Below are 12,338 nucleotides of genomic sequence, written 5' to 3'. Positions count from 1 at the left end.
CTTTAACATAATTTTACCTAGGTTTGATCGAGAATAGCTTAAATCTTTGCTTAAACGTAAGGAAATGAACTTAAACAAGTCGTTAAATGTATTTACCTTAATCCCAAGCGTAAAAACAACCGAGGAATGACTTTTTATTACTTCTAATACTACTGGAACACTTAGGGCTGTAAACGAACCGAACGATGTCTTGTTCATGTACATTTTCTTGGCTTTAAACTTTTTCACGAGCGATTCATGAATGATAACCGAACGAAGAATCTTGTTCGTGCTCGTTCCTTAAGGTATTTAATTTGTTCAAGAGCCCAAACGAACATGAAGTATTTAGAAAAAAACAACATTTTTAATCCAAAATATTAGACATAATCACCTTAATCTACCAATTAGCAAGCTCACGATTTTCGGCCATTATTATCGTTATATGAGAAGTTAGATCTAAACAACACCGCAAGTTAAAAATATCTAGATTGGAGACGGATTTTGAGATAGAAAACCCTAGATCGGAAATGATTGGTCCTCAATTCGTCACAACAGCAGAGCAGGGTAATGTTGGAGTTTGACGAATCTGGAGGCTCGAGAAGCATCGATAAGTTGGAGACGTATTTTGAAGTGAATCAAATGTTGCATGTGGTGGTTGTGGGGGGGGGGGGTCCTTGGTTGCGGTGATTGGTGAATGGCCACAAGAGAAAGTTGATGTGGATGAAGGCGTGAGACCCACATTAATTTAATTGTATCTATATATTAATAATCTTTCTTATATTATATTTATTTATTAATTATAAAAACATATAGAAATTACATTAATGCCAATATTTAATTGAGTTTTTGAATGACAGTTAGTCAAAAGGACGAAAATCAAACAAACATGTCATATAATGACACCGCTTGCAAGTAAACTTTTTAAATGATTTGATCCATAAATCGCATATACATGTGTTTGAAGGACAAAATTTGTAATATGAAAATTAAGTGGTATAACTGAGACAAACTGAAAGCTATGCAGTTAATGTCCAAAAATAGCGGATATCGGTCAATGACCGATATCTGAGATATCGGTTATTGCGGTGGGATGGTATATATATATATATATAACACCAAAAGTTATCTAATAATAATACTAAGTCTTAATACAAAAATCATAAAAGTCAATAGTTCAAAACACAAAGTAACAATATTTTTAATTTAAGACATGATTTAGTCACTTAATCGAAAGCCATAAATATATAAGTATCAGCAGCGGCTGAAGTAACGGGTATCGGAGATGAGCATCAGCAGCGGCTGAAGAAACGGGTATCAGAGATGGGCATCAACAGCGATTGAGGTATTTTTAGGTCAATAAGCTGATCGTTCAATAATAATCATAATGAAATTGGGCTATGGGCATACAGTTTGGGGCAAAAAAAAGTAAAAAATTGGGTCAAAAATATTAAACTGATAATCTCACCGCTATTTCCGATATATCGGTGGCGAAATATCGGCGAAATAGCGGTAAATAGCGCCGCAAATATCGGAACCGCTATTTGGACCGATATTTCGACCGCTATTTTACCGCCGGACCGATAACCGCTATAGCACCGCTATTGATAGCATAGACTGAAAGTTATATAACCTAAGGGGGTGGGGGTGGTTGTTTTTTCATCACTTGCAACACCCAATGATGGTACGCCACCACATTCTATCACTTGTGATGGAATTTAGTGGGGGTGGTGGTAGTGTGATGGGTTTTGGTATACATACATACATATATATATATATATGGGATGGTTCAAAAGAGAAATTAAATTACTGCGAGAAATGAATATGGGCCACTAGTTTTATTTTATGTTTTAAAAGCTTTAAGAGTAATTAAGAAACTATAAATGCATCTCTCTCTTCAGTTAACATATATATTAAATTAATATAATTAATTAAATTACTATAATTGAAAAATATTAAGAATTCATTTATTTTCTATCCAAATTTTTATCCTACACAAGTACAATTTATCCTACACAAGTACAATTTATTCATACATTAAAATTTCTTTCTATACAAATTTCTTCCAACTCAATATATAAATATCCATCAACATGTAGTTATATTGTGATAAATAATATAAAAAACTATTTTACATGCGTTAGCATTAAATATCAACAAAAAATATAACAAAAAAATATATATAGCCTACACTTTTTCTGGGAATAAGAAAACATATAACATACACACAAAATTCATCATCAATAAAATATACACGCACACGAAAACATATAACCTACACATGAAAACTTTATCCTACACAAATACAATTTACTCATACATTAAAAAAATATTTCTATTTAAAACCAATTTCTTCCAACTCAACTTATCAATATCCATCAACACGTAGTTACATTGTGATGAATAATACAAAAACCTATCTTACATATGTTTGCATTAAATATGAAATATACAACCTACACAATAACATATAACACACACTTGTTCTAAGAATTAGAAAACATAACATACACACGAAAAACATATAACATACACACGTGTAGGATATGTGTATATTTGTGTAGTTTATATAATTGTTGATAACGAATTTAATATGTAAGTTGTATGTTTTTTTTGTATATTGTACGTTTTTATTGCTCAAAACAAGTGTAGGTTATATAATTTTGTGTAGGTTGTATATGTTTATATTTAATGGACACATTTGTATGACATTTTTTTATTATTTATGAAAACTAAATTAGGGTTTTTATCTTTTTAATTATTTTAGTTAAATTATGTAGATATATTACTTATAGAGAGATTTATTATGGTTATATTAGTTGTATTAATTAGAGAGAGAATGTGCATTTATTGTTACATTTATATCTTTTTCATTTATATTTAAAACTTTTAAAACCTAAAATAAAACTAATGGCTCATATTCATTTCTTGCATATATATATAGGTTTTTGGGTGAGTGAAATTAGTGCATTTAGGGTGTATATATATATATATATATATATATATATATATATATATATATATATATATATATATGGGAATGTTATACTAAAAATAAGTAGTTTTCTAGGAAGACTAGGAATAAATCATATCCATTGGATCATGTTAATCAATGGTTGATATTTAAATTACCAAAAGCCGAAATAGTTTCCTATAATTACTTTTTCACCACTATAACCGACATAGTTTCTTAGAATTGTTCTTTCACCATATGTTGTAATGCCACTTGTCAAAAATCTATTGGTTCTTACCATTATTAGGAAACTCTTTCTTTTTATTTGAACTCTTTTATATATATATATATATAGACAAAATGGCAAAACTCGTCCTTTATGTTTGCACGTTTTTTCAATGGTAGTCCTTTAGCAAACTTAATGTCAGAGAACATACTTAATGTTTCAAATTCCTATCAGGTTACGTCCTTTTGGCACTAACCCAGTTAAAATTTTCCGTTAAATCTGATCATGTGCAAGACACATGAGGGTAATATTGTAAATTTACATATTTATTTAATAATTAAAACTAAAACTAAAATTACATTTATACCATCTCCTCTCGCTCTCTCTCCATTATCTTTATGTACTCTCTTTCTCTAAACAAATCTCAGCCACTCTCTCTTTCTCTAACAAATCTCAGCCCCTTTTCTTAGAACACAGTCACAAATACCCATGAAATGTTTCTAGAAGATCCTCAAAACAAAAATTCTTCAATTAAAAGGATTCCGATGTTTGCATTTTAATTTCAAATTAAAAATCCCATCACAGAAAGAGAGGATTTTTAAACTTCAAATAGAAATCCGGCCAAACCCATATAAAAGTGTATATGAAATTTGGGTTAGGGTTTCATCATGCACAGGAAAAGACAGACACCAATACCACATATGAACTCTCCGTATGTGACAACCGAAGGTAGTCGACGGAGGGACTATTGGAGATGGTAGCTAGCAACTTCACACCCAAAACCCTACCACGCGAATTTCCAGTGGCAAGATCAAAATCCACAAGCAAAGATCCAACCCAGAAACCAGATCTAACTTCACCTCGATTTGAGGGAAATCGTAAATTAGGGTTTTGTTTTTTTTTTTAAAGTTTTGTTGTTTAAGGTTTGTTGAATAGAGGAGGGGAGACAACAATTGTCTTGACGATGGCGGCCGTTGTGGTGGTGGTGGTGACGACGGTCGGTGAAGAGAAATGGATACGACAGACGTTGGTCGTTTGTGGTGATAGTGAGATAGTCGATGGTGAGAGGGAAGAGAAGAAGAAAAGAGACGGGAAGTATTTTATATATATAATTACTTAAAATATATGTGTATAAAATACCATTAAATAAAATAGTGAAATGACTGATATACCCTCATCTCTCTTGTACATGATCAGATTTAACGAAACATTTTAACTGGGTTAGTGCCAAAGGACGTAACCTGATAGTGATTTGAAACATCAAGTATGTTCTCTGACATTAAGTTTGCTAAATGACTACCATTGAAAAAACGTGTAAACATAAAAAAAGAGTTTTGTCATTTTGTCATATATACATATATATATAGAGAGAGAGAGAGAGTGAAAGAATTGAGCACGTGATCACCATCACGTTAACCCACCCATCACTCGTGATGAAAGGGGTAGCGGCGGTGTTTCATTTGCGATCACTCGTGATGGGAGCCCCATCATGGACCTCCCTCACCCCCTAATTGAGACAAATTGAAAGTTGAATAACCTAATTAAAAAATTTTGAAACTTGTAATCTATTTTATAGTGTTTTGGCTAATGATAAGTGCTTTAATTATTACGACACATACTAGTTGCATCATTTGTCAGTAAATTTATATTCTCTTGTCTCTTTCTCGAATGTTGATGACATTAAGTTTATTTTGTATTTTACTTATGTGGTTTGAAAATGATGAGCTTTTATTTTCCAATGGTTGAATAATTTTTTTTACTAACTCAATTCCAAATAGCGGGTCAAGGTTAAGGTTATATGTGTAAGGTAAGATATTGTACAGCCGTACAGGGCCCACATTCTAGGGGGGCCGAAAAGAAGCACTAGGTCAACATAGACCAGTAACATAAAGATATAGTATAATAGTAGTACTAATTTGAATTTCATGTTAAGGGTGGCCAATAAGTCACTAATAAGTAACAATCTTCCGTTAGCTTGTTAATCAAGTAATCATTTAACCCAAATGACGAATACTCCTTTGACCCTTATATCGGCAAGAATCATTAAATCAAGGGCACCAACTCTAGATAACTGATTAGATGATTAGCCAATTAAATTAACCCATCGACCTTACATAGAGTCAGTTAGGAAAAAGAGGGGGGGAGGTTTCGGTTTTGGGTATCAAGTGTCTCAAACAAGTCATTATATCCGATCTAATATATTATGTACCATTAATACGAATGGTTGAAATAAGCGGAAAAAATAGTTTTTGAACTTGTAACACTTTATAACAACTGATTACTTACTTATTAGGTATCGATATGAAGTTCACACTTTTTACACCACTATAGTTCGCATTGGCTCGCTTTGACAATTATTGATGGTAGGTTTCTTGTTCTTCATAGGTGTACATAAAAACCGGTTCAAAACTTGTCAACCGGAAATCAAACCGGACCGGTTTGTTCAATAACCGATTTTTGCCAAACCGGTTCCTAAACCAAACCAAACAAGCGGTTCGTATTGTGGTTTGGGTAAAACTGAACCGAACTAGTCCTGATTGAGTAATTCTTTGCTTAAGCCGGTTTCTAAACCGAACTGGTTTGGGTCAAACTTGTTTCAAACATGTAAAAACCAAACCGGTTCGGTTTGTAAAAAAACTGGTTTTGTACACCTCTATTTCATCATTGTAAGCTTTTTCAGAACAGACCTCCTTTAATAACTTTTTCTTTTTAACGTTAACCCACGACCCACTTCTCAATTTTTATACGGTCTGACACTGGCCCATAGCCCCATATTGTTTTGCGGCGGATCATGGACCAACTTGTATGGCCCATATTTGGTTAATGTTGCTAAGTGGTTATCACCATTAAGGGGCTGTTTATTTACATCTGAATGGAACCATTCAGATGTAAACATCTTATTCATTCAGACTTCAGACTGTTTGGTTTCAAACAGAAAAATATCTGAATGGTTAAAATTAGGTCTGAATCATTCAGACTTATTGTTGTTGCTGAATGGAACAGAGGTTCATTCAGATCTAAATGAACCAAACAACCCCTAAGTGAATTTATGAATTATTAACTTGCAGATGTAAACATCTGATTCATTCAGACTTTGGACTGTTTGGTTCCAAACAGAAAAACATCTGAATGGTTAAATTAGGGGGCTGTTTGTTTACATCTGAATGGAACCATTCAGATGTAAACATCTGATTCATTCAGACTTCAGACTGTTTGGTTCCAAACAGAAAAACATCTGAATGGCTAAAATTATGTCTGAATCATTCAGACTTACTGTTGTTGCTGAATGAGACAGATGCTCATTCAGATCTGAATAAACCAAACAGCCCCTAGGTCTGAATCATTCAGACTTATTGTTGTTGCTGAATGGAACAGAGTTTCATTCATATCTAAATGAACCAAACAGCCCCTAAATGAATTTATGAATTTATTAACTTGTATGGCCCATATTCCACTATGCCCCAAAGTGAATTTAGTAACTTCAAATCAAGATTCCACTCGTCCAATATATGTTTGAGAGAATATGTTTGTTACTTGGTATATAGATGGATTTTTTTTTACTCGTTTTCTAGACCATGTCGCTTTGAGAGAGAATATCGACCCAATTTTAGTATTCAACTCAGAAGTTGTGGTGAACTCCATGGACCTAGTAAAGGTTGTGGCTCATGACATGGACCGGACCTTTGCTAACGGCCGCAAAGCTCCAATAGCAGCGTCATTGATCACTTATGGTGGTTCGAAGATCCTGTGGAGCAACAAGAAACTATGGCGTAACATGTGAGCTTTTAGTTAGCCTTGTGATGAGTAACACAAATCTAAACGCTTCTCAGAGTTGGGACTTGACTCTTCAATGAGGTTGATCTTAGCCTCATAAACACGGGAAGCAATTAGTTTATATGAGTCGTTGTTTGAGGAGCTGTTGTGAAGTGATATTAACACAACCCAAGCATTAATAGAATCAGACAATTAGATGGATAAACAGAAGGCTTACAATCTGATATAAACCAAACCGTACACAATCATGAATAATCAAGAATTACAAGAGGAGATGAGAAATTAGGCTAAAATCTAAGATGAGAGAAGAACCACTATTTACTAAACATTCATCATATTCGTTATCCCCTTCTCTGGTTCTCGCCTCTTTTATATCACACGCGTTTCACCGAGCCCCAATTCCATTCATTCTGTGTTGGGCCTTGAACCGGGCTAGTTGGCTGGGCTTGATGGTTTGGGCCTATAAGATTTATAACAGGAGCGAACTCGTGTTACATATAACTTTGTTCGTCAGCTCAAAGTGTTTGCATGCCGAACGAATCACAAAACATATATCTTATCATAAGATTCATTGCAGCTAAAGGAATTAGAGTGTATTATAAAGAAGATAGAAACCCTGAGTCATTGTACATCTCAGATGTTACAAAGTATGATGTCTAGTAATTTTAGGTTGTCAATGTTGTTTACACAAGTCCAAAATGTAAATTTATATGTTTCAAGACAATTATTGCTTTTTTTGAATTGTAATCAGACTGAAATGCATGCAAAATTTTATTTATCGACTTTACATGATTTTATCATGTATAGGTTCAATAAATTTTCATTTTGTTAGTTATATATTTAGTCACGCTACATATTATACATTTATCGTATGCATATCTTATTATTTCGTTGGTCATTTGTTTTGATGGAGCGAAGTCCACTTAAAATCGTTTGTCGTTATTTTTTAGGTGCCGAGTGGTTACAAGTACTGAGATGTTAGATTGATATGTATTCAAGAAGAAAAGTCATCGATAAATTTATGAATAATGAAAATAGTTTAATACGTAGTCTGGGGTTAGGTTGGCATTCATGAGCCTTCATGAGCCGTAGCCCACAGATTTAAACGGCTATATAATTTCTTATTTATTTTTGTTCAAAGTTTATTGGCTTTTGTAAGTTTTTTTTCATTAGATTGATTTACTCACCATGTCAGGGTAAATCAATTTAATTTCGATACTTAAGTTTATTTTTATGGTTTCATGCGAACGTTTATGTGACTATGAGACCCGAATTTATTTTTTTTAATAATTTTTAGTACTAAAAGGAATGACTGATACATATAAGTTCTTCATGTTTTGTTTTATTTATTATTAGAAAATGATATATAATATTCGGAACCTGTTTTTATATTAATAAATTGTATTGTGGTACTTGGATTATGGTACTCCTGGGTTTGGGTGGCGGCACAGCTTATTGCCCATTTACCTGCCTTTCTGTTGTAATTGGATCCATTTTTTTACCAACAATAAATATAACTGCGAAAAAAAATATATTTTCAAACTTAGATAAATTATTGTGATGGTTTTTCTTCTCGTAGTGCTTGGATTCACATCATTAATTTCGTCAAGACATCGATAGATTTGTTTTCCTGTCATCAGTTATACTCTTATGGTGCAATTGGTCTTCTGGAGTCTTGACAATGGCATGGGACGATTGTTAAGGTTCGGGATCCTCGAGGTCTTAGATTCAAAACCTATCTTAAGGGGGTTTTTTCATAGTGGTGGGGTTTCCTCCTTAATGGTGTTCCTGAGTGAGTCATTGGTATAGACGGTTGACATCTCGTTTTAGGAAAGCATACTCATGTATTGGGTGTAGTTTCAATCGTTGTAACAAAAAATTTATACTCTTATGGTCTCAAGAAAAAATCATATTTGTTTTTCTTCTATATGAGAAAGCTATTTTGAATTTGTAAATAGCCATACTTCAAAGTATAATGCCGTAAGCTAGTGGCAAGTCCATGGTCCTAACTCCTAACTTAACCATAAACATAGAACAGACAGCTAACATATCATTTATCAGTACTTGGATACAACATTCATCTAAAAATGATCACCTACTGGTCATGGTGGTGGGAAGTCGACAGCGAGCTAGACAAACTCGCTCGCATAATTCTCACCATTTCTGTTCCGGCACTTGTATTTCTATGGTACAAATGGATACTGTTCTATACAAAAAGGGGCGGAACTTCCTTACCGCCAGGTCCTTACGGCTTACCAATCGTAGGCTACCTCCCGTTTCTCGGCTCCAACTTACATGAAATATTCACCGAGATGGCTCACAAATACGGACCCATTTTTAGTATTCAGCTAGGAAGTAAGCTTCATGTTGTGGTGAACTCCACGGACCTAGTAAAGGGTGTGGCTCATGACATGGACCAGACCTTTGCTAACGGCCGCAATGCTCCAATAACATCGTCATTGATCTCTTATGGTGGTTCGGATATCGTGTGGAGCAACAACAAAAAATGGCGTAACTTGCGTAAGCTTTTAGCTAGCCATGTGATGAGCAACACAAATCTAAACGCTTCTCAGAGTTTTAGAACACATGAAGTTCGAAAGACGGTGAATGAAGTTTATACTAAAATAGGCCAAAGTGTTGATATTAATGAGATTGCTTTCAACACAGAGCTTAATGTTGTGACAAGCATGTTATGGGGTTGTAGCAAGTCTAACTATATTGGAGATGGGTTCCGTGAAGTTGAATTTAAAATAATTGAGTTACTAGGAGCACCAAATATCTCGGATTTTCTTCCATGGCTAGCGCGGTTTGATCTACAAAAAAGGCGACGAGATATGGAGAGGCAACTCGAATATGTTGATCAGATTTTCGAAAACATTATAGAAAATAGAATCAAAGATAACTCTAGCAAACTCGATGGGGCGGTTGAAGAAGATGGAAGGAAGGATTTTCTTCAGATACTACTAGAGCTTAAAGATCAGAAAGACATTGATACTTCATTTGACATAATTCCTATTAAGGCTCTTCTGATGGTCCGTTTTTCTTTATACTTATTATTGTTCTTTGTAGCACAAGATATACTAATAAATAAAACTGAAACTTTGATAAACCAGGACGTGCTAGTCGCCGCAACAGACACAACATCGACAATGGTGGAATGGGTGATGGCGGAGATTTTGAATAATCCAAGTGTAATGAAGAAGGTTCAAGATGAATTAAACGAGGTTATTGGAATGAACAACATTGTTGAAGAATCACATTTGCATAAATTAAGATATTTGGATGCAGTGATCAAGGAGACATTCAGATTACACCCTCCGCTTCCTCTTCTACTCCAGAGATGCCCGGCTGAATCTTGCAAGGTGGGAGTCTACACAATCCCGAAAAACACAATCGTGTATATTAATGTATGGGCTATCCACCACGATCCCAACAACTGGCCAAACCCATTGGAGTTCAAACCCGAGAGGTTTTTAAACGGAAAATGGGACTACAATGGAAATAATTTGAAATTTTTGCCTTTTGGATCCGGACGAAGAATATGCCCGGGAATTTCCCTAGGTGACAAGATGTTAATGTATATGTTAGCATCGCTTCTGCATTCTTTTGAGTGGAACTTGCCTAAAGATGATGATTTTGAGCTTTGTGACGAGTTTGGGCTTGTGACAAAGAAAAGGAAACCATTAGTAGCCACACCTTCTCAAAGGTTATCTGATGCAACTCTCTATTTGAGATAAATAAATATATATGTGCGTGTGTTCGTAGGAGATACTTTGTTTATGTGGCGTTCAATTTCAAGAATGCATCGTTTATAATGTGATGTTAATAAAATACTAAAGTATTGGAATTGGTTATCACGATCGTACAAATGGGTATCACAGTTTCAAAGACGGAATATTACCAACGATGACATTCCATCAGCAATTACAGATAGACTTCCGACAACAGGTTCAGTTAAAATAAAAAAAAATGTCAACAAATCAATTAACTTTTGTCAGTTTCGGTGGGAACCCTTGCACATAAATATCTTTGAGTAATTCATCGATACTTGTTTTTATAAAACTAATTTTGAAAGAAAAGAAAACACACAAAAAGAAGAAAAAAGCCAATGTATAACAAAAAGAAAATCACCATGTGACTTTGGCTCTCAAAATCTTCCATCATTAGAACCTCTGTCGGGCATTCCACCAGAAAAAAGATGGACCACTTGGTTCATTGCTCTTTAGAGTTGCCTCCATTCACATCATTAGAGTTGGAGTGTACAACTCACGTGGGCTGATTATTTAGGTCCATTATTGTGATGGTTTTTCTTCTTGTAGGGCTACTAATTTAGCCATGACATTATTGATATTTTTGTTTTCCTAACATCAGTTATACTGTTATTGTCGCACTCGCACTCGCACGGGGAGAAAATCTTTCTAAAAACCCTAGAAAGAAAATTTCAAATTTGTCTAAGGGAGTACACGAAACCTTCAAATCGGTTACGTCTTTACGTTACGTATAAAAGTTGCACGTATGCCGCTAATAAAAATATTTTTAGACAAAGAAACACAATTTATCTTAAAAAAAGAAGTTACATTTAAAATTACTAAAGATTGTTAATAAAACATGTAAGAAAAGAAATTATTCTGAGACATTTTACTTTGGAAGTAAAAATCCTTTAATTCTGTTTTAACGGTAACTCAAAAGATCTAATTCTCCGCGACTTTTACAACTTCCTATGAAGGGAAACCACTATCTACTATAATCCACAAAGTAAAATACTTCTGTGTTCAGTCAACACAAACCAAACTATTACACCAGATGAAACAATAACTACATCAACGCAATGAAGTTCAAACAGACGTGTAGAATTCTTGCTCTCAAAACGACAACAATATATTGAGAATCTTACCATCATTTTTTTATGGTAATTAAAATACTTCATAGAAACATCCAAACGATTTACAATGAAGTGGCAGGTAAGCGGGCAACAAGCTGCGCCGCAACCCCCTTTTGGATAGCAAACTCAATCCGACTAAAAACAAAGTTTCGATTCTTTTGGGCTGATACGTTACTATACACAACTTTCTGAACCCTATTCGAAAGGTCCACGGCATCCGGAGCTAAGAAACCAAAAGTGTCAAAGGCGAAGGGGATAAACACGTGTTGATTCTCCAAACAAGCTCTCTCGTGTTTAGCAACCTTGCCCGATGCCGCCTTCAATGCTGCCTGGCCTGCTACAAACCCAGTGTCCTTAATCCCAACAAGAAGGGACACTCCTGTGAGGTCGACACAAGCGTGTTTTCCCCCTACCCACCCAAAAACAAGAATATCGGCCGGTTGTAATGTGGATCTTCCTTCTTGAGGATCCGTAAGAAAGTTTACGGGGGCTTCCTTTTTAGCCGAAATTCCGGCTCGTTTAAGAAC

General features: G+C 34.6%; 1 protein-coding gene across 1 annotated transcript; it reads left to right on the top strand.

The window, feature by feature from the left end:
• The first annotated feature begins 8,989 nt into the window (after positions 1-8,989).
• On the top strand, positions 8,990-10,829 carry LOC143627109 (cytochrome P450 76C1-like). Its single transcript, XM_077097003.1, has 2 exons — positions 8,990-9,961; positions 10,043-10,829. The coding sequence occupies exons 1-2, from the start codon at positions 9,017-9,019 to the stop codon at positions 10,664-10,666; spliced, it is 1,569 nt and encodes a 522-aa protein (XP_076953118.1). The 5' UTR covers positions 8,990-9,016; the 3' UTR covers positions 10,667-10,829.
• The last annotated feature ends 1,509 nt before the right edge of the window (positions 10,830-12,338 follow it).

Source organism: Bidens hawaiensis, unplaced genomic scaffold, assembly GCF_021521415.1.
Source record: "Bidens hawaiensis isolate Kalapana, Puna unplaced genomic scaffold, B.hawaiensis_p1.1 tig00004599_1, whole genome shotgun sequence".
Classification (NCBI taxonomy): Eukaryota; Viridiplantae; Streptophyta; class Magnoliopsida; order Asterales; family Asteraceae; genus Bidens; species Bidens hawaiensis.
Note: the sequence above shows the minus strand (reverse complement) of the source record. Positions and strands in the feature narration are given on the sequence as shown.

Coding starts and splice junctions, on each gene's coding strand:
- LOC143627109 (XM_077097003.1), top strand. CDS start 9,017: ATGATCACCTACTGGTCATGGTGGTGGGAAGTCGACAGCGAGCTAGAC. Junction 9,962..10,042: donor CTATTAAGGCTCTTCTGATG/GTCCGTTTTTCT, acceptor TTGATAAACCAG/GACGTGCTAGTCGCCGCAAC.